The sequence below is a fragment of the Pseudorca crassidens genome, chromosome 10 (genome assembly GCF_039906515.1).
Source record: "Pseudorca crassidens isolate mPseCra1 chromosome 10, mPseCra1.hap1, whole genome shotgun sequence".
In the NCBI taxonomy this organism is placed as follows: Eukaryota; Metazoa; Chordata; class Mammalia; order Artiodactyla; family Delphinidae; genus Pseudorca; species Pseudorca crassidens.
Window position 1 is genome coordinate 41,380,726 of NC_090305.1, and position 24,681 is coordinate 41,405,406.

General features: G+C 46.7%; 2 protein-coding genes across 3 annotated transcripts; both read left to right on the forward strand.

Annotated features, from left to right (window-relative positions):
• Nucleotides 1-631: 631 nt before the first annotated feature.
• Nucleotides 632-5,599, forward strand: PSMB8 (proteasome 20S subunit beta 8). Its single transcript, XM_067753429.1, has 6 exons — nucleotides 632-993; nucleotides 2,732-2,879; nucleotides 3,039-3,150; nucleotides 4,196-4,325; nucleotides 4,700-4,904; nucleotides 5,303-5,599. The coding sequence occupies exons 1-6, from the start codon at nucleotides 847-849 to the stop codon at nucleotides 5,389-5,391; spliced, it is 831 nt and encodes a 276-aa protein (XP_067609530.1). The 5' UTR covers nucleotides 632-846; the 3' UTR covers nucleotides 5,392-5,599.
• A 1,935-nt stretch (nucleotides 5,600-7,534) lies between these two features.
• On the forward strand, nucleotides 7,535-19,807 carry TAP2 (transporter 2, ATP binding cassette subfamily B member). 2 transcript variants are annotated; one of them, XM_067753427.1, is made up of 12 exons: nucleotides 7,535-7,674; nucleotides 7,782-8,282; nucleotides 8,363-8,477; nucleotides 10,728-10,858; nucleotides 11,089-11,294; nucleotides 11,848-12,045; nucleotides 12,201-12,329; nucleotides 14,252-14,440; nucleotides 14,578-14,751; nucleotides 14,934-15,093; nucleotides 18,611-18,747; nucleotides 19,048-19,807. In XM_067753427.1, the coding sequence occupies exons 1-12, from the start codon at nucleotides 7,611-7,613 to the stop codon at nucleotides 19,276-19,278; spliced, it is 2,235 nt and encodes a 744-aa protein (XP_067609528.1). In that variant the 5' UTR covers nucleotides 7,535-7,610; the 3' UTR covers nucleotides 19,279-19,807. The 2 variants fall into 2 exon arrangements, with proteins under 2 accessions (XP_067609528.1, XP_067609529.1); XM_067753428.1 differs by lacking the exons at nucleotides 18,611-18,747; nucleotides 19,048-19,807 and adding an exon at nucleotides 18,344-18,568.
• Nucleotides 19,808-24,681: the final 4,874 nt, after the last annotated feature.

Sequence of the window (24,681 nt, forward strand, 5' to 3'; positions counted from 1 at the left end):
CCGGGAACTCAGCGTAGTGGGCGGGGTGGTCTAGTAGATCTCTTCCATTCAGGGAGGGCCGTGGTCATGTGACGTCAACAGTTGCCGGGCAGATTAGGCCAACTCAGGTTGCAAGGAGAGGCGGGTTTTAGAGACGTTGAACAAGACAGTGCTCAGTCAAGCAAGAATTACGCAAGTAGGTGCTGTCAGAAAGGGCAGTTCTTGTGGGTGGCTACAGGTCAGGGAGACCGTCGAACTGGGAGAGGCCCTAGGAGGGACTAGGTCGAAGGATTCAGAGGCTGCACCCTCTCCTTGGTGCTCCCTTCCCCCAAACGCTGCAGGTGTATTCTATTGCCTGTCTCCCCAAGACCTGTCTGTGCTCAAGACTCAGTGCCCCCACGTACTCCTATCCCTCCCCTACTTCTATAAAGCGATGCTCCTAGGCACACCCCTCCCCCATTCCCGGTTTGAAACTGCTCCCAGGTTCTCACTGACTTCCAGATTTCTGGTTAAGGCTACGCTTTTGATGCTATGACCCCTGCCCACCCCATAACTGTCCCCGGAGGATGCCCCAGCCTGTCGGTGTCTCTTACAGTAACCTCATCGCCCAGGGAGCTTTCGAGCTGCTCGCTCTCTTTCTTCCTTTCTTCTGGCAGTCTATCACCCCCGTTTCCCTAATTTCCATGAAGGCGGATCAGAGAAGCCTGTCCCCAGCATAATACTCCTGGTCCCCATACGCCCACTGGACACTTCTCGAGAAGGGCAGGGGGATGTGGAAAAAATTCTGGTTCCCTCCCCTTAAGGCTTCGGGCTTTCGCTTTCACTTCCTCCTCCGAGAGCCGCCAGATCTCCGGGTGCTGGGCGGTCATGGCGCTGCTGGACGTGTGCGGAGCCCCGCGCGGGCAGCGGGAGGACTGGGCTTTCCCTCACGCGGGAAGCCGGCAGCGCTCGGACCCCGGTCACTACAGTTTCTCTCTGCGATCTCCGGAGCTCGCCCTCCCCCTGGGAATGCAGGTCAGGGCTGTAAGAAAATCCCTTGGGAGGCGGGCAGGAGGGAGCAGAGTAATGGAGGGTCTTCCTTGAGACTGTCCGGAGGCGGGGAAATGCGGAGGGGGCCATCCTTTAGTCTAGCAGAGCCACGTCCAGGGTCTAGGGCCGGAGCCAGGGAAGAGGCCACGTGGGACTTGGGGGCTGGCCGCCTGAGGGTTAGGAGGTGCAGATTAGGACAAAGAAGGAGAGGTGAGCGGGAAGGGGGCTCCCATCGGGAGACCGGAGAGCTTTCCTGCCCGTTCTCCATCACAAACAAATCACGAAGCTTTTCTCATGGGCCTATCCTATGATACAGGGGCTGTGTAGTGTCTTGCAAAACCTATGAACTCGAGCGTTTAGCCTGGGCTCAGCCACTCACAGTTGTGTGCCTTGGATCAAGTCCCTTAGTCTAGGTCTTGGGTCTCTCTTCTGTAAAATGGGGATAATATTCATAAAACGTTTTTCCTGAGGGTTAAATGACCTATGAATGGAAAACCATTACAGTCACCCTTAAAATGTTTAGTTATGGTAGCACTTTTTTTTTTTTATGTATCAGAGATGTCAATTTATTGTAAAACACAATTAATACTTTCCAGAAACATGGTTTTATCATCAAGTAAGAGTCACAATCCCAGCTACGAATGAAGGCTTTATCAAATCACCTTTATTTTAAACTGAATTCAGAATACCTCTACCTGTGTACCAGGTGTGTTCTTTTTCCAGTTTTCTAGGAAGGAAGGTACACAGAATTTGTGTTCAAAGTTGGGAGAGTCAGTTTAGCTTATAAACAGATGGACTAAATTTTCGCCGTTCATTCATTCATTCAACAGATATTCATTGAGTACTTACTATATGCCAAACTCCACTCCTTGTGCTAGGGATAGACACATGTTAAAACAAGACAGACAAGATCTCTGTTTACATTTTGCAAGGAAGCCAACAAAAAACAAATGAAAATAAGACAATTTCAGGAAATTAAAGTGTTTTAATGAAAACCTTTAAAAACAATGAGATAAGAAATTGGGGGAGGTATTTTGGGAGACACTCACAGACGGTCTCTCTAAAGGAGCAACAGAGTGGAAACCTTAATAAAGAGAAGAAGCCATCCAGGCAAAGCTTCAAAGTATTGCAGGCCAACAGCAAAGACCCTGAGGCTAAGATGAGCTTGGCTCATCCTGAGATTTAACGTTTGTAGTTAATACAACTGATTGTATATTTTATTTTAATTAATTAATAGTTCAAATATATTAAAAATTAAACTTGAAACAAACTTGAAGTATTTCCACTGAATGCTGCTGTCTTACAAGACACAGTCTGCCCTAAATAAATGCGTCTATATCTCGGCTACACATTAACATCAATTATAGGGCAATTAAAAAAAATACCAGTGTCCAGGTCCCACCCAAGACCAACTGAATCAGAATCTCAGGAGGTTTTAAAATTGCCCAGATAATTCTAATACAAAATGAGAGTTGAAAGCCATTGTTCTAAGTTAATCTAGTGTAGCACTTAGTCTATTGTGCTGGCATGTGGAAAAGGTTGGTGTCATGGCCTCTTCTTTCCCTTCTCCCAAACCATTTCCTTGTAGAGCTAGGTTATTAACTGTTTCATTTATTGGTGGTTGGAGAATTTCTGGGTATCTCCTTCCTCTACATTCTTTTCCTGGAGTGTCCAGCTTCAGAAGTTTTCAGTGGCCCTTTCTCTGCCTTTTCTATCTCCTTAGCCCACTGAATTCTTCCGGTCCCTGGGTGGGAATGGAGAAAGGAACATTCAGATCGAGATGGCTCATGGCACGACCACGCTGGCCTTCAAGTTCCAGCACGGGCTGATTGTGGCTGTGGATTCTCGGGCCTCGGCCGGGAATTACATTGGTGAGTGTGTGTTCTCCAGCTGGCAGAATCTGGGGAGCTGGGTCCTCCTCTCAGCAGGAGCCCAGCATCTACACCAAAGTGGGACCAGATATTGTTTTAGGACACACAGGGAGAGCTGTGGGGTCATTCCTCCTCTCCCCAAACTCCATCTTCTTCCAGGCACATTAACGGTGAACAAGGTGATTGAGATGAACCCTTACCTGCTTGGCACCATGTCTGGCTGTGCAGCTGACTGTCAGTACTGGGAGCGTCTGCTGGCGAAGGAGTGCAGGTAGGCCTAGCCCCTTACCTCCCTTCTAAGCCTGGATTCTTCATCTTCCAGATCACTGCTCCTAACTGCCCCCAGCATCTTAGTGCTAATGTCATATTTCACAAAACAGCCTTTTGGTGGTTAAAAACCTTCTCCCAAATCTCAGCCTGTGCTCCTGCCAAGAAGCCAGATCATTTGTCAATTATCAATATTTAGCACCAATAGCATCGACCCTGGTGGGATCCTATCATTTACTGGGATTTCTTTTTTAAAATTTATTTATTTATTTATTTATTTTGGCTGCATTGGGTCTTCGTTGCAGTGCGTGGGCTTCTCTCATTGCGGTGGCTTCTCTTGTTGCAGAGCACGGGCTCTAGGTGAGCGGACTTCTGTAGTTGTGGCACGCAGGCTCAGTAGTTGTGGCGCACGGGCTTAGTTGCTTCGCTGCATGTGGGATCTTACTGGACCAGGGCTTGAACCCATGTCCCCTGCATTGGCAGGCAGATTCTTAACCACTGCGCCACCAGGGAAGTCCCTACTGGGATTTCTTTATGTGTTTTTTTGTTGTTTTTTGTTTTCTTTTTTCCGGTACGCGGGCCTCTCACTGTTGTGGCCTCTCCCGTTGCGGGGGTCCGGACGCGCAGGCTCAGCGGCCATGGCTCACGGGCCCAGCCGCTCCGCGGCATGTGGGATCTTCCCGGACCGGGGCACGAACCCATGTTCCCTGCATTGGCAGGCAGGCTCGCAACCACTGCGCCACCAGGGAAGCCCTCTTTGTGTGGTTTTGACGACTTCCCTGGTGGTCCAGTGGTTAAGACTCCGCCTTCCAATGCAGAGGGCGCAGGTTCCATCCCTGGTAGGGAACTATGCTTCACATGCCACATAGCCAAAAACTAAAGAAAAGTTAATTCTATATACATTCCAAATCTTTCCCCATCCTTAGATCCTACAAAACCACTCCTTTCAAATGCTTATCTCTTCAATCATTTTCTGCCCATCAAGTGGGCTGCTAGCCTTCTCCTGTCACCTCTAAGTCCTCTCCTGGAACCTTCCTGTTCTCACCCAGGCTGTACTATCTGCGGAATGGTGAGCGTATCTCTGTGTCTGCAGCCTCCAAACTGCTCTCCAACATGATGTGCCAGTACCGGGGCATGGGCCTCTCCATGGGCAGCATGATCTGTGGCTGGGACAAGAAAGTGAGTCCCCTCCCTTCTCCATATTCCCACATGTGGATGAGAGGTCAGTTTCCCCACCTTACACTCCCACTCCCTCCCCTACAGGGTACGTGGCGCAGAGAACACTCGGTTATAGAACTGTTACCCACTGGCAATTTCTGGGTCTGGATGTGGACCATTGTTCCATAAGCTTGTCCCTTTGGATCAAATAGCTGATTCCAAGTTTGTTTTTCCTCCCTTAAGTTCTATGATTGTTCCCACAGTGTGCTCCTGGTTCAGATGTTCCTGGGGTCAGCCTAAGTCTTTGGTCCACTTCTCATGGCTCACACTTGAATCTGGATGTTACCAACAACTTCCTTTCCACTTCCAACCTAGACCCTTCTTGCATCCTATAGGGGCCTGGACTCTACTACGTGGATGCAGATGGGACTCGGCTCTCGGGAAATATGTTCTCCACCGGTAGTGGGTGCTCCCATGCCTATGGGGTCATGGATACTGGCTATAGACCTGACCTTAGCATTGAAGAGGCCTGTGACCTGGGCCGAAGGGCAATTGTTCATGCCACCCACCGAGACAGCTATTCTGGAGGCGTTGTCAATAGTAAGAGACCAATGCCCTCCTCCCCTGCCACGCCCCTGGGGAGTGAGGAAGAAGGAGGGGGGTTGAGATTGGGAGACATGGGGGAGGCTGAGTGGCAGGGAGCGGGTTTTCAGAGCCTGAAGGGGGCATTGCAATCCCCGTAATAAGGGCTTTGAGAGTGTGTGTTGCTGTTGTCGCCTTCAACGTAACATCATTAGCAGGATCTTGCTGAAGGGAAGGTGACTCTGTTCTTTTTTTTTTTTTTTTTTTTTGTGGTACCTCACGGGCCCAGCCGCTCCGTGGCATGTGGGATCTTCCCAGACCGGGGCACGAACCCGTGTCCCCTGCATCGGCAGGCGGACTCTCAACCACTGCGCCACCAGGGAAGCCCGACTCTGTTCTTTCTCCTTTGCCTGCAGTGTACCACGTGAAGGAGGACGGTTGGTTGAAAGTGGAAAGTACAGACGTCAGTGACCTGATGTACCAGTACCGTGAGGCCAGTCAGTAATGGTGGCAGTGGTGGACTTGGGGACCTGGGCCAGGTTACACCCCAGGAGAAAGGGGGGCCTGACCTGACCCAGAGATAGAGAACCAGGGGCCACTGGGAGGCAGCGTGTAGTTTATCCTTTTGTGTGTTCTCTGTCTCCGTGAGTATCACCCCCAGCCCAACCTTCTGGGTGTCCCACCAAGCACAATAAAGGAAAACGGTTATAAAAGCCTCTGTGTTGTGGCCTTGTGAGGGCTCTGGGCTGGGCTTGTTGGGAGGAGGGATCAGGAAATAAAGACAGACTTTTCCTGAGAAAAGAGACTCAAACCCCTACCTAAGAAATGGGGTCTCATCAAATATTCCTCTGGGCTTTCCTTCCACTTTCATCTCTCCAGGACCTCGGGAAGGTTCAACATTGTCTGTGGACACTTAGGTGCAATTTAATTCAGGTTAGGCACACAGCCTGAAGGCTCCTGTGTAGTCAGTTGTTAATGGTTTGGGTATCTGGGTGTAGTGTGCTTAGAACAACTGTTTTTGACTTGGTAAAGTAGGATGAACAAGCTTCCTCCTCACGTGTGTGCGGTAATCGTAAACACGGTCCCATTTATCTCAAATAACCCCGTGGAGAGATTGGGTATTACATGGAAAGATGGACGTTAGGGGTTCCATTTCATGATGGGTCACACTCCATTGCAAGATGACACGACTGTGATTGAAGTGGAAGAGGAGATAAGGAGGACTCGCTGAAGTTGGAAATATGAGGAAAAGGTAACCAGGTTAGAAAGATGAGACAGAATGAGATTTTCTGAATCACGCTGGGATTTCAGGAAGGAGCAGGACACTGTCACCTCTCCAAGGAGAGTTCGTCAAAGGAAGAGCTTGTAAGTAGGAAGCAGCTGAACATGGAGCTTTTTCGTTAGAGAGAGATCCTTAAAATCCCAGAATGGACGGGGTTGGAGAAGTTTTAGTAATCCTCTAACTTCAAATCTAAATTTGAAGTGACCCATGGAAGCCGTGCCAATAACATTTCAAAAGGGTGCATTGGAATCCACGTGGCCCTCCCTTGGGGAATATGTTGAGTCTGGGAGGTGGTTTCAACCAGAAGAGTTATTTCTGGAATAAACCAACCTACCTGCCCCATAGATGGGCTCTGGGTCTGGCAGGACCTATAGAAACCTGACTACTGTGCTGATCAGTGTTAAACTAAGAAACAAAATCTACTTCCCTCATATGAGGAAGGTGGTTCCACCATAATCTGAAGCATAAATCTAGAGGCGTCTGAACACTTTCTCTGCTCAGGAGCTGTGCTGAGAAAGACAGGGAAGATGTGCAGTGGTGGGGGGCCTTCTCAGCTCAGAATCTGTAAGTGGAAACTCACTTAGGTCCTGGTGAGAGTAGCTGGGCCTTCTGTATAGAAGTCCTGTGTTTCTCGCTTGGACTCTGGCTCTGTTTCGTGTGTGTGTGTGTGTGTGTGTGTGTGTGTGTGTGTGTGTTTTGTTTGTTTGTTAGTTGTTGTTGTTTTAAACCCCAAGATCCTACATCTGGAACTTGGATTGGGAAAGAGGGCAGTTCTCAAAATAGGTTCAGAGCTGAGGTCTGAAAATCCAGCGGTTCTCCAATTACAAAGCATCCCAATCCTCGAAACAGCTCTATTTTACTTAGTGGCAATTTAAAAAACTGCAGCCGTTTCCTATGACAGAGTAACTGTTGCTGAGGGTGGAGTCTAACCGGGGCCTGGCACGTGGAGCAGGACTCAGGGGTCTGTTCCGCGGGCTGCAGGTGTCGCGCGCCGCCTGCTGGCCGCCGGGCCCAGCACCGGGCACCGGCTGCGGAAGCGAAAGCGAAAGCCGAGGGAGCCCGGCCGCCCTGGCTCGGGGATCCTCGCCCGCCGACAGAGGGGAAACGAAGCGGAGGCGGCGCGAGGGCACTTCAGAGCTCGGCCCCTGGCACGTAAAGGAAAGACCTCCGAGCTGCAGCCCAGAAGTCCCCTCCGGTGAGTTGGTGCGCGTGGGAACCTGGAGCTCTAACTGGGACGCAGCCCATCCACCAGCCACTCCGCGTCCCAGGCTTCCAGCCCTTCTGGACCCCGGGAGCAAGGGAGCGGGGCGGGACCGCCTGGCCCTTTGGAACTCGGCGGGGGCGGCTGGCGGGGGCGGGGTGGGGGGGAGGGGGTCACGGGTCTTTTTTTAGAGGATGAGGCTGCAGGTGGTCAGGCTTCCCAGCTCCCTCTGTGAGGCCGAATGCCTGGGATCCTAGGAGGGAGAGGACCAAGCACTTTTCAGGCATCTTTCAGGGTAGCACTGGGTAAATAAAATGGGAAGCCCGTGGACGCGTTCGGCGGAGTGCGAGTGGGGAGGAGTGGGGACAAGGATTGGGACTCACCTCTGTCGTTTCTCACCTTCTACCCCTAGATCTCGCCATGCGGCTCCCTGACCTGAGACCCTGGGCCTTCCTGCTGCTGGCCGACTGGGCGTTACTCTGGCTGCTGCAGGGGACCCTGGGGGCTCTGCTTCCCCGCGGGCTTCCAGGCCTGTGGCTAGAAGGCACCTTGCGACTGGGAGGGCTTTGGTGGCTTTTGAGGCTGGGAGGGCTGCTGAGGTTTGCGGGAGCACTGCTGCCCCCCCTCTGCCTGGTGACCCCTCTGTTTCTCTCCCTGCGGGCCCTGGTCCCGGGGACCTTGAGTGCCCCCCCAGCCAGGGCGGCTTCAGCCCCGTGGAGCTGGCTGCTGCTGGGTTACGGAGCGGCAGGGCTGAGCTGGGGCGTGTGGGCTGTGCTGAGCCCTCCAGGAGCCCGGGAGAGGGAGCAGGGCCAGGAGAACAACAGAGCCTTGATGTGGAGGTTGCTGAAGCTCTCAAGGCCAGACCTGCCTTTCCTGGGTGTGGCCTTCTTCTTCCTCGCTGTTGCCGTGTTGGGTGAGTCGGGAGAGGGCGCTGTGACTTGGAGGTGGGAAAAGGCCCTGGGCACCAGCACATTCACTGTTGTCTTCCCGCAGGTGAGACATTAATCTCTTACTATTCTGGTCTTGTGATTGACATCCTGGGAGGTGATTTTGATCCTGATGTCTTTGCCAGCGCCATCTTTTTCATGTGTCTCTTCTCTGTTGGGAGGTAGGTGATGGTGATTTGCTAGCTCCCAGTTTTTACAGGGGCCCTCACTTTCCTAACTGTTTTCAGACCCTCTTGTGCCCAAAGCACAAAATACTTAAACTAAAAAATCTGTATTTGTTCATTCACCGTTCTATGTCATGCATCCACTCATTTATTCCTCCGTTCACCACGTGGCTCCAACATCTTCAGAGTTTATATTACTTATTATAGTTACGGATAGGAGTGAATGTAGTACAAAAGGTGTTTATGTGTCGAATGGAATGTCTCTCAGTTACCTCTCAACATTTTTATCTCCATGAAGTTCCATTTCTCTTTTCTGTCTCCAACCTCCCACCCTGTGTTTGTTTCCACAGTTATCCAGTTGTCAGGGTGGGCATGTTTCTTCCTCCTGACTCTTCGTCCTTAAGTCATCTTGTCTATCCTGGAAGATCTTACTCTGAGCCTTGTCACCTTTCTTTCCAGCATCTTTACTCTTTTCCACTTCATTTACTTTTCCTTCTGTTTTAAGACGTAGCCAGGAGTCCGCTGTCTACAAACTAAGTAACTAATTAACTAACTGCTTGATAGGGCTGGGACTAGGATCAGGTGAGTCAGGCACCTAGGCTGCAGAATTTAAGAAGGTGCTCATTCTCAGGGTCGTGCGAGTACCTCACTAGCCTTCCCCAAATACCAGCTGGCTGCTTGATCCTGCTCCTTTGATATGGTCATACTTCATTTAGAATCCCTCAAAAACCAGTTCTTCATTATTTCATACTTACTACTCTTTGCTGAAACTACTTAAAAGTGAACTTCTTAATGATCAAGCTGCTGCTTTAAAAAAAAAAAATCAGCCCTCAGCTCTCTATGTGTCTGTAGCATCTGGCATCAGAACAATCTCTCTTTTTTAAAAAAATTATTTACTTATGTATCTTATTTATTTGTCTGTGCTGGGTCTTAGTTGCGGCATATGGTCTCTCAGCTGCAGCATGCGGGATCTAGTTTCCTGACCAGGGATCGAACCTGGGCCCCCTGCATTGGGAGCTCGGAGTCTTAACCACTGGACCACCAGGGAAGTCCCAGAACAATCTCTTATGATTGATCTTGTTCTTCAGGTAGCTTTTATGAACTCCCTTTCTACTTTCCAGTCCACTCTGCCTCTTCTGGAGAAACGTCCTCCTCTGGATCCTTAATTATGGACTTTTCTCAGGACTCAGTTCTTTGATCTTTAAGAACATTTTTCCTGTTGAGCTAATGCAGCTCACGTCTGCAGGACATTCCCACATCCACATTCCCACATCCAGCTCCAGTCTTGTAATCCAGAGGCCTCCTTGACGTTCCCACTGGATGACGCCCTGTCACCTCAGACTCCATGCACCCAGAACTCCAAGTGCATCCCACTCCCTCCTGGTCTCCTTGAAAATGCCTCCCTCTTCTTATTCCCATTCATGAAACCATCAGTATCCTCAGCTCCAAGCACCAGCGTCGTCGCTGCCTTTCTCACGTTCTTGCATTTGCCACACTCAAAACGTGCTCCTATGGCTCCTTTCTCTCCGTTCTCACTGTGATCACCAAAGTCCAAACCCTCACCATTTGATGTCTGAGTATGCCAGCAGCCCTCTCAACATGGTCATTAGATTTGTATTAGAAACCCATATTTTGTACAGTTCCTGCCTTTGTGCTTTCACAGTTTTCCTTTGAGTTTGACTGTAAAAATTCACTTGGTCTAAGAGGAATTTTCCAATCCCAAGGACAGTGGAGAGGGAGAACAGCAGGATCCCAGGGCTTTGGAGATGGGAGGGCAGGGAGTCCATTGCTACAGTTCCCACAAGAAAGTATCAATATCTGGAAGTAGGAAGAAGGACGTTGGGGGTGGAGGAAGGAGACCAAGACCAAGGGGAAAGCTGGAGGGATGGCCCTGAGAGAGACCAGGTCAGAAGGAAGCCATAGGCTCTTTCCCTTCACAGCATCTTTCCATTTCTATTGTACTGTTCCTTCCTGTCTAGAACAGAATGAACTAGTGATGCTGGTGAATCTGTCTGTGTTATGATGTGGTTCCCACAGCTGGCTCACTGTGTCCTCTTTTCTCTTCGTCTGTTGATTCCTGCCCCTTGTGTCTCCCTCTCTCTTATTTGTTTCTCTTCTGCTCTCATGATATACTGCCCCCAACTTTGTATTTGTTTTCTTCGCATGCTTTCTCCGCTGCTTCTCTCTCTCCCTCCGTCCTTCTCTGCATCTCTCCTCTTCATCCTCTGCCGCCCTCCTTCCCCGCAGTTCACTGTCTGCAGGCTGCCGAGGAAGCACCTTCACCTTCATCATGTCCAGAATCAACCTGCGGGTCCGGGAGCTGCTTTTCTCCTCCCTCCTGTGCCAGGACCTTGCTTTCTTCCAGGAGACTAAGACAGGTAGGGCCTGGAGTCCAGGTCTGGGGTCCCCCAGGATTTCCTTTCCCCTCCACTGCCCTCCCCCTGCATCCCTGGTGCCAAGGCCTGGAGCTGTTTTTCTCTCTTTGGGGACCATGTAGAGAGGCAGTCTGCAGGGAGGGAGGGCTGTGTGAGATTGGGAGCTCAGGAGGGAGTTTCTGGGGGTTCTGCATTACAACACGTGGTTTCCTCACCTGCTTTGTCCTGCCCAGGGGAGCTGAATTCCCGGCTGAGCTCGGATACCAAACTGATGAGTAACTGGCTTCCTCTTAATGCCAACGTGCTGTCTCGAAGCCTGGTGAAAGTGCTGGGAGTTTACAGCTTCATGCTCAACCTGTCACCTCGACTCACCCTCCTTTCTCTGCTTGAGGTGCCTCTAATGACAGCGGCTGAAAAGATGTACAGTGCTCGCCATCAGGTACGTGTGGATGCTAGGGAATCCCCAGGGAAGAAGAAAGTTCTCCTAGAGGCCTTCTCCAGGCCCTTAGAGGCTTCAGAAGGTCCATGACCCTCTGGGACTTTGTGTGTGTGTGTGACAGAGAGTGGGGTGGGAAGAGAGGCGGGGAAGAGAGAGAGAGAGATTTTCAGGTTATTTTTCATTATAGGTTATTAAAAGATGTTGAATGTAGTTCCCTGTGCTGTACAGTAAATCCTTGTTGCTTATCTATTTTGTGTTAGTAGTTTGTATCTGTTCATCTCAAACTCTTAATTTATCCACTCCCCCCTTCCCCCAATTTTGGTAACCATAAGTTTGTTTTCTACGTCTGTGAGTCTGTTGCTGTTTGTATGCAGATTCATTTGTATTATTTTTTTAGATTCCACATGTAAATGATATCATATAATATTTGTCTTTCTCTGTCTGACTTACTTCACTTAGCGTGAAGAGAGCGTTCCAAGGGCTGGAATGAGACGTGGGGGTCGGCTGTCTTCTGCCGAATCAGCCCCTCCTATCTCCTGCCCCACTTTTCCAGGCAGTCCTTCAGGAGATCCAGGATGCTGTGGCGAAAGCAGGACAGGTGGTACGTGAGGCAGTTGGAGGGCTGCAGACTGTGCGCAGTTTTGGGGCGGAGGAGCAAGAGGTCCGTCGCTATAAGGAGGCTCTTGACCGATGCCGGCAGCTGTGGTGGCGACGAGATCTGGAAAGGGCCCTCTACTGCCTCTTAAGGAGGGTGAGGAGGCTGAGTGGCTGGAGGAAGGGCTCAGGGAGGGGGCAGGGAAAGTGATGGTCCTCTTCCTACAGCTGGTCTGGGGGTCGCTCAGTGTCATAGGGGCAGGGAGGCCAAAGAATGGAAGATTCTCAGGCTCCCTTTCCTTCTCCCTCCAGATGCTGCACTTGGCAATGAAGGTTATATTGCTGAGACGTGGGCTGCAGCAGATCCTGGCTGGGGACCTCACCCGGGGCGGGCTGATCTCCTTTCTGCTCTACCAGGAGGACGTGGGCAACCACGTGGAAGTGAGTCAGGAGCTGTGCAGGCTCTCTTTTCCCGCTTTGTCTTCTATTTGTTCCCCTTAAAAAAAAACAACAAACTGAAATAACCCCAACTCATTGTGATAGAGAATTTCAAACATGGGCAATAAAAGAGAAAAAAACTATAATGTGAACCCCCATGTACCCAACATCTGTTTTTTTTTTAACTTTTTTTTTCTTTATTTTATTTAAAATTTTTGCTTTATATTGGGGTATAGTTGATTTACAGTGTTGTGTTAGTTTCAGGTGTACAGCAAAGTGATTCAGTTATACATATATCCACTCTTTTTTAGATTCTTTTCCCATGTAGGTCTTTACAGAGTATTGAGTAGAGTTCCCTGTGCTACACAGTAGGTCCTTATTAGTTATCTATTTTCTATATAGTAGTGTGTATATATCATAGGATATTGAATATAGTCCTCTCTGCTATACGGTAGGACCTTGTTGTTTATCCCCCAGCATCTGTTTTAACAGTTACCAATTCATGGCCAATCTTATTTAATCTGTAACCCCACCCACTTCCCTCCCCCCATATTATTTTGAAGCAATCCAAGATATGGTTTCATCTGTAAATATGTATCACTACATGTAAACATTAAAATACATGTAACCACAAAGCCATGGCCACAGCAAGAGAATTAACAACAACTTCACCAAATGCAAGTCAATGATCAGATTTTCACATTTTTCATAGAGGTGTATATTACACTGATCTCTTTCTCTCTCTCATATACATTTGTGGTGACAACAACCAGTAAAGCTTAGATCCATTAAATCATTTGCGGTGGCAAAACGGTGACACTCCCCCATTCCTTATTTATTAGATGCATGTCTCAAGGGAGATGTGTCCTCATCTACTGTTTGGTTGCCAAGTGGTACAGTTTGATTAGGAAAGGCACAGTAAGTGTTTAGTTCCTTCCTATATTTACCAGTTTTCAAAAATAATTAGTTACTGGATCTTGGGCTTTATAAGTTTCGTAGACACGGATTAAACATCTTTTATGGGTGGAGAGCTGTGCAAAGCAGTCTGGCATCTGCAAAGAGGAGGTGGGCACAGCACCCGCTTTTAAGGAGTTCCCTGTGTAACTCGGCCAGACAGAGCTGTGTACGAGTAACTGGAAAGGTCTGGGGATGGAAGGACTCTGGTCTCCATCCTTTACCTGGCAAATTGGAATAATGGGGTATTGGTGCCCCTTTGAAATTCAAGCAAATTGCACATTAAGGGGACTTCCCTGGTGGTCCAGTGGTTAGTACTCCATGCTTCCACTGCAGGGGGCACGGGTTTGATCGCTGGTCAGGGAAACAGGATCCCACATCCCACATGCCCTGTGGCACGGCCAAAAAAAGAAAAAAAAAAAAGATCGCACATTAACAGTAGGGAATCGGGACTTCCCTGGTGGCGCAGTGGTTAAGAATCCGCCTGCCAATGCAGGGGACACGGGTTTGATCTCTGGTCCGGGAAGATCGCACATGCCGCGGAGCAACTAAGCCCGTGCTCCACAACTACTGAGCCTGCGCTCTAGAGCCCACGAGCCACAACTACTGAGCCCACGTGCCACAACTACTGAAGCCCGCATGCCTAGAGCCCGTGCTCTGCAACAAGAGCAGCCACTGCAATGAGAAGCCTGTGCACCGCAACCAAGAGTAGTCCTCACTTGCCGCAACTAGAGAAAGTCCACGCAGCAACGAAGACCCAATGCAGCCAAAAATAAATAAATATACATATCTATATATATGTGTATATATCTATATCTATCTATGTATATATAAAAGGTAGGGAATCTTTTTTGGATGAGGGGAGAAGCATGGTTGGGGTGGAGTGTGACAGGGAGGGTGTGAGGAGTTGGGAAGTTGGTTCCTGGTGGAGCTTCCTTTGCTTGGCTGACCCCTGCCTTCCTGTTTTGCAGACCCTGGTGTACATGTTTGGGGACATGCTGAGCAATGTGGGGGCTGCAGAGAAGGTGTTCTGCTACCTGGACCGAAAGCCAAATCTGCCTCCAACTGGGACACTGGCCCCGCCCACTCTGCAGGGCCTGATGGAATTCCAGAACGTCTCCTTTGTGTATCCCAATCGCCCTGACCAGCCTGTGCTCAAGGTGCCCAACGGAGACCCCAGGGAGGGAATCTGGGCCCCTCACGCCCTGAGTGATGAGAAGCTTATCCTTCTCTGATAGAAAGAAGAGGAGAGGGAGGGCAAACAGGCAGCCCCCTAACTCTTTCCTGGCTTTTCTAGGGTCTGACATTCACCCTGCCTCCTGGGAAGATGACCGCACTGGTGGGGCCCAGTGGATCTGGAAAGAGCACAGTAGCTGCTCTGCTGCAGAATCTGTACCAGCCCACCGAGGGGCAGGTGCTGCTGGATGGGGAGCCCATCTCCCAGTATGAGCGCCGCTACCTACACCAACAGGTGGGTGGGGAGGAAGGAGAGGGATTGCAGATTGGATGGAAGAAGTATGTGTGGAGAGCAGGGGGTGGAGACGGGGGAAGAAACACAAGGAGTCCATTGTGAGGTAGGTAGGCGAGGAGGAAAGGAGGGTCCCTGCCATGGGGGTTTCCACATGGTCCTCTGCTCCTGTCGCCTCTGCCCAGGTGGTTTTGGTCGGGCAGGAGCCTGTGCTGTTTTCGGGTTCGGTGAGGGACAACATCACTTATGGGCTGAAGGGCTGCAGCGATGAGAAGGTGCTGGCTGCTGCACGGGCGGCCAGAGTGGAGGAGTTCATAAAGGAAATGAAGCATGGACTTGATACAGGTACCTTCTTTTTTTTTTTTTTTTTTAACATCTTTATTGGAGTATAATTGCTTTACAATGGTGTGTTGGTTTCTGCTTTATAACAAAGTGAATCAGCTATACGTATACATATATCCCCATATCCCCTCCCTCTTGCGTCTCCCTCCCACCCTCCCTATCCCACCCCTCTATGTGGACACAAAGCACCGAGCTGATCTCCCTGTGCTATGCTGCTGCTTCCCACTAGCCATCTGTTTACATTTGGTAGTGTTTATATGTCCATGCCACTCTCTCACTTTGTCCCAGCTTACCCTTCCCCCTCCCCGTGTCCTCAAGTCCATTCTCTACATCTGTGTCTTTATTCCTGTCCTGCCCCTAGGTTCTTCAGAACCTTTGTTTTAGATTCCATATATATGTGTTAGCATACGGTATTTGTTTTTCTCTTTCTGACTTACTTCACTCTGTATGACAGACTCTAGGTCCATCCACCTCACTACAAATAAATCAATTTCATTTCTTTTTATGGCTGAGTGATATTCCATTGTATAGATGTGCCACATCTTCTTTATCCATTCATCTGTCGAAGGACACTTAGGTTGCTTCCATGTCCTGGCTATTGTAAATAGAGCTGCAGTGAACATTGTGGTACATGACTCTTCTTGAATTATGGTTTTCTCAGGGTATATGCCCAGTAGTGGGATTGCTGGGTCATATGGTAGTTCTATTTTTAGTTTTTTAAGGAACCTCCATCCTGTTCTCCATAGTGGCTGTATCAATTTACATTCCCACCAACAGTGCAAGAGGGTTCCCTTTTCTCCACACCCTCTCCAGTATTTATCGTTTGTAGATTTTTTGATGATGGCCATTCTGACCGGTGTGAGATGATACCTCATTGTAGTTTTGACTTGCATTTCTCTAATGATTACTGATGTTGAGCATCCTTTCATGTGTTTGTTGGCAATCTGTATATCTTCGAAGAAATGTCTATTTAGGTCTTCTGCCCATTTTTGGATTGGGTTGTTTGTTTTTTTGATAATGAGCTGCCTGAGCTGCTTGTAAATTTGGGAGATTAATCCTTTGTCATTTGCTTCATTTGCATATATTTTCTCCCATTCTGAGGGTTGTCTTTTGGTTTTGTTTATGGTTTCCTTTGCTGTGCAAAAGTTTTTAAGTTTCATTAGGTCCCATTTGTTTATTTTTGTTTTTATTTCCCTTTCTCTTGGGAAGTGGGTCAAAAAGGATCTTGTTGTGATTTATGTCATAGAGTGTTCTGCCTATGTTTTCCTCTAAGAGTTTTATAGTGTCTGGCCTTACATTTAGGTCTTTAATCCACTTTGAGTTTATTTTTGTGTATGGTGTTAGGGAGTGTTCTAATTTCATTCTTTTACATGTAGTTGTCCAGTTTTCCCAGCACCACTTATTGAAGAGGCTGTCTTTTCTCCATTGTATATTCTTGCCTCCTTTATCAAAGTTAAGGTGACCATATGTGCGTGGGTTTATCTCTGGGCTTTCTATCCTGTTTCACTGATCTATATTTCTGTTTTTGTGCCAGTACCGTACTGTCTTGATTACTGTAGCTTTGTAGTATAGTCTGAAGTCAGGGAGCCTGATTCCTTCAGCTCCGTTTTTCTTTCTCAAGATTGCTTTGGCTATTCGGGGTCTTTTGTGTTTCCATATAAATTGTGCAATTTTTTTTTTCTTGTTCTGTGAAAAATGCCATTCGTAGTTTGATAGGGATTGCATTGAATCTGTAGATTGCTTTGGGTGATATAGTCATTTTCACAATGTTGATTCTTCCAATCCAAGAACATGGTATATCTCTCCATCTGTCTTTATCATCTTTAATTTCTTTCATCAGTGTCTTATAGTTTTCTGCATACAGGTCTTTCGTCTCCTTAGGTAGGTTTATCCCTAGGTATTTTATTCTTTTTGTTGCAATGGTAAATGGGAGTGTTTCCTTAATTTCTCTTTCAGATTTTTCATCATTAGTGTATAGGAGTGAAAGAGATTTCTGTGCATTAATTTTGTATCCTGCTACATTACCAGATTCATTGATTAGCTCTAGTTTTCTGGTAGCATCTTTAGGATTCTCTATGCATAGTATCATGTCATCTGCAAACAGTGACAGTTTTACTTCATCTTTTCTGATTTATATTCCCTTTATTTCTTTTTCTTCTCTGATTGCTGTCACTAAAACTTCCAAAAGTATGTTGAATAATAGTGGTGAGAGTGGGCAACCTTGTCTTGTTCCTGATCTTAGTGGAAATGGTTTCAGTTTTTCACCATTGAGAACGATGTTGGCTGTGGGTTTGTCATATATGGCCTTTATTATGTTGAGGTAAGTTCCCTCTATGCCTACTCTCTGGAGGTTTTTTATCATAAATGGGTGCTGAATTTTGTCGAAAGCTTTTTCTGCATCTATTGAGATGATCATATGCTTTTTCTCCTTCAATTTGTTAATATGGTGTATCACGTTGATTGATTTGTATATATTGAAGAATCCTTGCATTCCTGGAATAAACCCCACTTGATCATGGTTTATGATCCTTTTAATGTGCTGTTGGATTCTGTTTGCTAGTATTTTGTTGAGGATTTTTGCATCTATGTTCATCAGTGATATTGGCCTATAGTTTTCTTTCTTTTCTGTCACATCAACAAAGATGTGACATCTTTGGTTTTGGTATCAGGGTGATGGTGGCCTCGTAGAATGAGTTTGGGAGTGTTCCTCCCTCTGCTATATTTTGGAAGAGTTTGAGAAGGATAGGTGTTAGCTCTTCTCTAAATATTTGATAGAATTTGCCTGTGAAGCCATCTGGGCCTGGGCTTTTGTTTGTTGGAAGATTTTAAATCACAGTTTCAATTTCAGTGCTTGTGATTGGTCTGTTTACATTTTCTCTTTCTTCCTGGTTCAGTCTCGGAAGGTTGTGCTTTTCTGAGAATTTGTCCATTTCTTCCAGGTTGTCCATTTTATTGGCATAGAGTTGCCTGTAGTAATCTCTCATGATCCTTTGTATTTCTGCAGTGTCAGTTGTTACTTCTCCTTTTTCATTTCTAATTCTATTGATATGCGTCCTCTTCCTTTTTTTCTTGATGATTCTTGCTGATGGTTTATCAATTTTGTTTATCTTCTCAAAGAACCAGCTTTTAGTTTTATTGATCTTTGTTATCGCTTTCTTCATTTCTTTTTCATTTATTTCTGATCTGAACTTTATGATTTCTTTCCTTCTGCTAACTTTGGGGTTTTTTGTTCTTCTTTCTCTAATTGCTTTAGGGATACAGGTACCTTCAGCCAAACCCACTCACCTCCCTCCCCAGCATCATGAGTTCTGTAGCTGCCTGTCCAGCTCAGGAGCCTTTGTTCCTGGAGAGCAGGGCAGGGTGATGATGCTCTATCTACACGGGCAGCCCTAGAGGTCCCTCCCCTACTCCGGGCCCTCATCCGCCTAATTGTTGGCTGTGGAAATACCAGCTGTGCTTGTGAGGAGGATGTTTTCGTGGTCACCTGTGTGTGAGGAGAGGGATTTCTCGGTTTCCTCAGAGGTTGGGGAGAAAGGGAACCAGTTGGCTGTGGGACAGAAGCAACGTCTGGCCATCGCCCGGGCCCTTGTGAGGGACCCCCGGGTCCTCATCCTGGATGAAGCCACCAGTGCCCTGGACGTGGAGTGTGAGCAGGCTGTGAGTACTGGGCTCGGAGGGGCAGGGGCGGTGGGACCTTTCTTAGGGCTGGGATGGAATGGAGGCTACGTGGGGGTGGTGTGGGGACATCCCTGATGCCGCCATGTCTCCCGTCCCATCCTCCAGCTGCCACAGCCCCTCTGAGAGAGGAGGGCAGCGCAGACCTTTCCCTCCCGTTCTGTCTTATCTTCTCGTGTTTCATGCCTTCTCTACCCTAAGTCACTAGAGATGGTGCCCAGTGGGGCCGTGGCGTCCATCTCATTCTTATCTTTCTGAGGTGTTATGATCCTCCCCCTTCAGCTGCAGGACTGGAAAGCTCGCGGGGACCGCACGGTGCTGGTGATCGCCCACAAGCTGCACACGGTTCTGAACGCCGACCAGATCCTGGTGCTGAGCCAGGGAGAGCTGAAGGAGCATAAGCAGCTCATGGAGGGGCAGGACCTCTACTCCCGCCTGGTGCAGCAGAACAGGAGGACTGAGACCCCAGAGATGCTGGAGCCTTCTCAGGGCCATCTCAGTGACCCAGAGTAGCTCCTGCTTTGGCTTTCCCTGGGGGTGTTCCCCTGGGTGGTGGTTTTTGGAGCTGGAGGCCCGATGATGGAGATTTAGACCATGTGTACTTTTGTTGGGGCCATGGGAGGGCAGGAGGTTGCTTTCTGTATCCAGGGACCTTATTTCCTTGATGAACAGAGCTTTGCCTGGTGCTGAGTACTGTACTGTGGCATCATAAGTACATTTCAAAATATTTTTTCCTTATATAAATAGCACACATTCATATAGGAAATGTAGAAAATAGAGACAGGAAGGAGAAAAGTAAAGCTGCACACTGTTTCACATCCCAGAGATAATCACAGGGACTATTTTGCTGGCTGTCTTAGCCTTTGAATTGTTCTTTGAGATACATGTTAACCAGTATGACATAAATATTCATGAGTTTGCCTTTCTGTATCCTTCCCTATTCCCACCAGGACCTGATATTTTGTTGGGGAGCTAGGGTATGGTGGGACAGAGGACTGTTCCCTAATTAACAGTATGAATAAAGTATTGATGAGTTACTGTGTACTGTGTACAGAGTAGGAACTATGCTAAGCCTTTTTCATGTATTATCATTTTTAATCCTTATCCTCAGCCCTTTGAGATTGTTAGTTATTATCCCCATTTTATGGATGAGAATACTGAGTCTCAAAGAGATTAAAGGACTTTCCCAAGGTTGCACAGTGGTGGAATTGGACTTGGAATCCAGGCCTGACCCCAGAGTCCACGCTCTCAGCCAATACATTATGTTGCATCTTGTGTCATAATCTACTTTATAATCAGATCAAGTAAAGCTTTTTCACTTCTAGCTCCGAAAAGCTCTGAATCCCTTATCTTCTCTCTGATCTCGTTCTTGTAACTTTCATTCATAGTGTGAGATGATCTCATATTCAGAGAGGTTCCCCTACCGTTGGTGCACCTCTTCCAGCCATTGTTCACAAAGTCATTCTTTCTAAAAGACGCATAAGACGATGTCACTCCTGTAAAATCCTCCCTGTGTCTTCACCCCTTTTTCTGCTCAGATCTTCCTCAGAGACAGTTTTTCTAGCCCGTTTGTCTCACCCTTTCTTGTTGGATTAAGTTCTATCCACAACAAACTTCCTGCCCTCCTGATGCCTTTGTGCCTCTGAATATGTTGTTTCCTGCCATTCGGTGAACGATGCTCCTGGATTTGCCCCAGTTCTTTAAGATTCAACTCAGGATTCAAGTCTCCCAAGAAGCCTTGCTTTATCTTCTCAGTCTGGAGAAAGTGCCCTTTCTACGTGCTCTTGTTGCGCTGCTGCTGGGGCTTACCTCTCACAGTCCCTATTAAACTCTCCACCGCCCACTGTAGACCTCTGTCTTTCCACGAGACCATGAGCCCTTGCGGGGGAGGCTGTCTATCTTATTAAGTTTTATATCTACTACCTGGCACAGGGCTCCATTCATAGTGGACAATAAATAAATGTTTGTTGGGTAAATGAATAAATCTCCTTCCTCTACTGTCTTCCATCTTAATCCTCCCTACACATACAAATCGTGGAAAGTCCAAAGCTGTGCACGTCACTGGTTATTGGAAGGGTCTTAAAGTGGACGGTTCCTATTCTAGGAAGTTGAGACTTTCACTTTCCCAGAAATAGCAGGTACTTTCCCGGCTAGCAATGAACTCACCAGATATTTTTGTTTTTGTTTTTGTTTTGTTCTTCTGCCTGGCCACTGTTGGGAGCAAGGTGAGGCCAGAGTAAGGAACTTCTGGTGCAGATAAACCTTTGCTTCATCCTGCTGCTGTCCTACTTCTCCACACCTGTTTATCTCTCAAATTTCACCAAGGGTGAAATAAGCATTGGGAGAGAGAGAAGGCTGGCCTGATTCCTTCCCCTCCCCACCAAATGTCCTCCTTCTATTTATAAAGTAGGAATGATAATTTCTGTATCTCCCTACCTTATGGAAACTATAGTCCTCACAGAAGAAGATGTATTAATCTTTGATGTCCTCAGTACAAATTATACCCATTGACTCAAAATACTTTAAACTTGGAAGACATCTTAAAAATAGTATAGCTGTCAAATCTTACTTTACAGATAGGGAAAGTGGCCTGAAATCACACAGCTAATCAGTGACAGAGCTGGGAGGAAAACTCAGGCATCCTGATGGGCAGTATGGGAAGATACAGCAGAACTTAGGATCATAAGCGGTCGTGAAAACTTGTTATCTCAGGGAAACTTCCAGGTACGCCTTATTTCAGGGACACAGAACAATGTTCCCCGACGGAGTGTTCAACAAATCCTTACAAGTGTGGTCTGCCTGGTAACCACAGACATTAGTAATTCTGATTTGTCCAGAGTTCTTTTCATTTCCCCCTCCTACTACCCATCACCATTGACTTCCGCCCCTTAATTTCCCCTTCTTCTTGTCACTTACCTTCAGTGCCTTTCCTGCTCAGCCATGTACTACTCTTTCCAAAGCGAGATATGAATGGAGAGGAGGAACCTTAGGAAACTCTCAGATTACTCTGGAGCCCCAAACAACCTCCCGCCCCGTCTGCTCTGCTCTGTACTTTACACTCCAGCCGAGTGGGGCAGCCACTTGTAGTCTGCACGGCAGTCGCGGTTCAGGAGAAGGAAGTGTGGAGTCAGAATTTGCGGGGGAAAGGACAAGGGAATAAGGAAAACAAAAATCTGTTTTGGGCGCTGAGTGAAAGGAGCATCCGTTCACTTGGGTCCGATGCCACCTGCTGGCCCTAGGAAAGACTGAGTCTTCAACCTAGAGTTTCAAGGGCTTTTATGAATTGTAATACTTCAGTATCAACGATAGTCATTCACGGAGTGCCCTCTGTGTGCTTCTGCTGTGCTAAGTGCCTGCCATATACCATCTTACTTTATCTTTAAGATAATCCCATGTGGCAGGTGTCACTATCCCAATTCTAAGAATGAGAGTGAAGATTTAGAAACATTTACTCACTTGCCTGGGACACAGAGCTAGGAAGAGGTGGACTTTGCTTAACTTTACAACAGAACTCCTCAAAAGAGTTTGCTCTACTGCCTGTATCCACTTACCCTCTTACTATTCTCTTTTTTAAAGATACAATTCATGTGAATAAGCAATACGTTAATTAATGTGGTTTACAATTCAAAAAGCACAACATGGTCTATGGAGGAAAGCTTCACTCCCATCCTTCCCCACAGTTTGCCAGTACCCCTTGCTTTGGCGATCCATACTTCAAGCTTTATCCTTCCAGAGAAACAATGTACTGTATATTTAAGCATATATATGTATATATTCTCGCTCCCTGTTATTACAAATAGCGGCTCCCTAAATTCCCAGTTCTGAAATTTACTTTTTTTAAATAAATGTATTTATTTTATCTACTTTTGACTGCTTTGGGTCTTTGTTGCAGCATGCGGGCTTTCTCTAGATGCAGCGAGCGGGAGCTACTCTTCGTTGCGGTGCGCGGGCTTCTCATTGCGGTAGCTTCTTTTGTTGCGGAGCGTGGGCTCTAGGCATGCGGGCTTCAGTAGTTGTGGCATGTGGGCTCAGTAGTTGTGGCACATGGGCTTAGTTGCTCCTTGGCATGTGGGATTTTCCCTGACCAGGGTTCGAACCCGTGTCTCCTGCATTGGCAGGTGGATTCTTAACCACTGCACCACCAGGGAAGTCCTGAAATTTACTTTTTAAACTTTAGAAATATATGGCTCTAATGTATGCTATTTTATGGAAGTACCATATTTCATTTAGCCTGTCTCCTTTTATTGATGAGTAGTTAGGCTATCAGAAGTCTTTTGCTATTATAAGCAATGTCTTGTATAGACATTGTTATACACATGTGCGAGAATAGGACTAGGATAAAGTCCTAAAGAGGATGTTGCCAAGTCTAAATGTTTATGTATTATTAATATTGATAGATATTGGAAAATTACCGTCATGGAGATTGTATGAATGCAGAATTCCATCAGCAGTATATGAGTTTATCTCTTTCCCCGCATTCTCATCAACACAGAATGTTGCAAAATTTTTAGATTTTGTGACTCTTATAGATAAAAAGTGGCATCGTACTGAAGTTGTCATTTGGTTTATTTTTGTTACCACTTAAGGAAGAAGGATACTGAACCCAGAAAGAAAAACTGGGATGCAATAAGCAAAGATGAGTAAACACACACACGTGCGCACACACCACCACAACCATCGTTAACTGAAACCTGTCTAAAATATTGGTAAATCAGACTGAGGAATGAAAAATGACTATAACTACGAAAATCACTGGCAATAATGACAATTAAATTTAAGAACATGATGGAATAATCAGAAATAACATGAGAGTGAGGGCAGATAACGTAAAAGAATTCTAAAGTCTTGGTCGTATTTGGCAGGAGGGCAGAGATATTGATTAACTTCGGATGTTGCTAAATTAGGCAGTCATGTTAAAAATGTAGGGGTAAATCTTAATTAATAAAAACTAAAACTCCTAAGCCAGTAGGGGGAAATTAGAGATTACTTAGAATATTTAATTAGTTTAATGTAAGTGATGAAAGGACAATAAAGGAAGCAAATAACATAGCACAATATGTGATAATAGAAACAAATCCAGACAGCTTAGTAGTCACAGAAATGTAAATAGCTTAAATTTAGAAGTTAAAAGAAAGAAGTTCTCAGATTGGATTAATACTATCACAAAATCTAGTTATAAGCCCTTCACATGAGTCACAAAGAAAACTTAAATACTTGAAAAGGTTAAAATCAAAATGTGTAATACGATGTGTAAAGCTAACACTAATAGAAGATAGTTCATGTACATTGACATCTAAAAATATGCATAATGGGACTTCCCTGGTGGTCCAGTGGGTAAGACAGAGCTCTCCCAGCGCAGGGGGCCCAGGTGTGATTCCTGGTCGGGGAACTAGATCCCGCATGCTTGTTGCAACTAAGAGTTTGCACACCACAACTAAGACCTGGCACAGCCAAAATAAATAAATAAGTAAATATTACAAAATAAATAAATTAAAATATGCATAATGATAGCAAGAAGTCACCAGGACATTATACTAAAACTGAATGAGTCTGCACCTAGTAGTAAAGTCAGATATAGGTAAGAAAATATAGACCACAGGTATTGCCTGGTGGTCCAGTGGTTAGGACTCCCCGGTTTTCACTTCTGAGGGCTGGGGTTAAATCGCTGGTAGGGGAACTAAGACCCCACAAGCCGAGCAGCATGGGCAAAAAAATCTATATCTATATCTGTATGCCAAATTATAGAAGAAATTGACAAATAGAAACACATTTCTTAATAATTACAGATTAAGTGGAAAAATGAGTAAGGACATAGAATAAGCTTGCTGATGGCCTAGTCTTTAATATCTGAGAGTCAAAAGATAGCCCTAAGACTGATAAATCAAGTAGTTGTATTTAGAACATATGTAAGAGTAC

Coding starts and splice junctions, on each gene's coding strand:
- PSMB8 (XM_067753429.1), top strand. CDS start 847: ATGGCGCTGCTGGACGTGTGCGGAGCCCCGCGCGGGCAGCGGGAGGAC. Junction 994..2,731: donor CCCTCCCCCTGGGAATGCAG/GTCAGGGCTGTA, acceptor CTATCTCCTTAG/CCCACTGAATTCTTCCGGTC. Junction 2,880..3,038: donor CTCGGCCGGGAATTACATTG/GTGAGTGTGTGT, acceptor ATCTTCTTCCAG/GCACATTAACGGTGAACAAG.
- TAP2 (XM_067753427.1), top strand. CDS start 7,611: ATGCCTGGGATCCTAGGAGGGAGAGGACCAAGCACTTTTCAGGCATCT. Junction 8,283..8,362: donor CCTCGCTGTTGCCGTGTTGG/GTGAGTCGGGAG, acceptor GTCTTCCCGCAG/GTGAGACATTAATCTCTTAC. Junction 12,046..12,200: donor TCTACTGCCTCTTAAGGAGG/GTGAGGAGGCTG, acceptor TTCTCCCTCCAG/ATGCTGCACTTGGCAATGAA.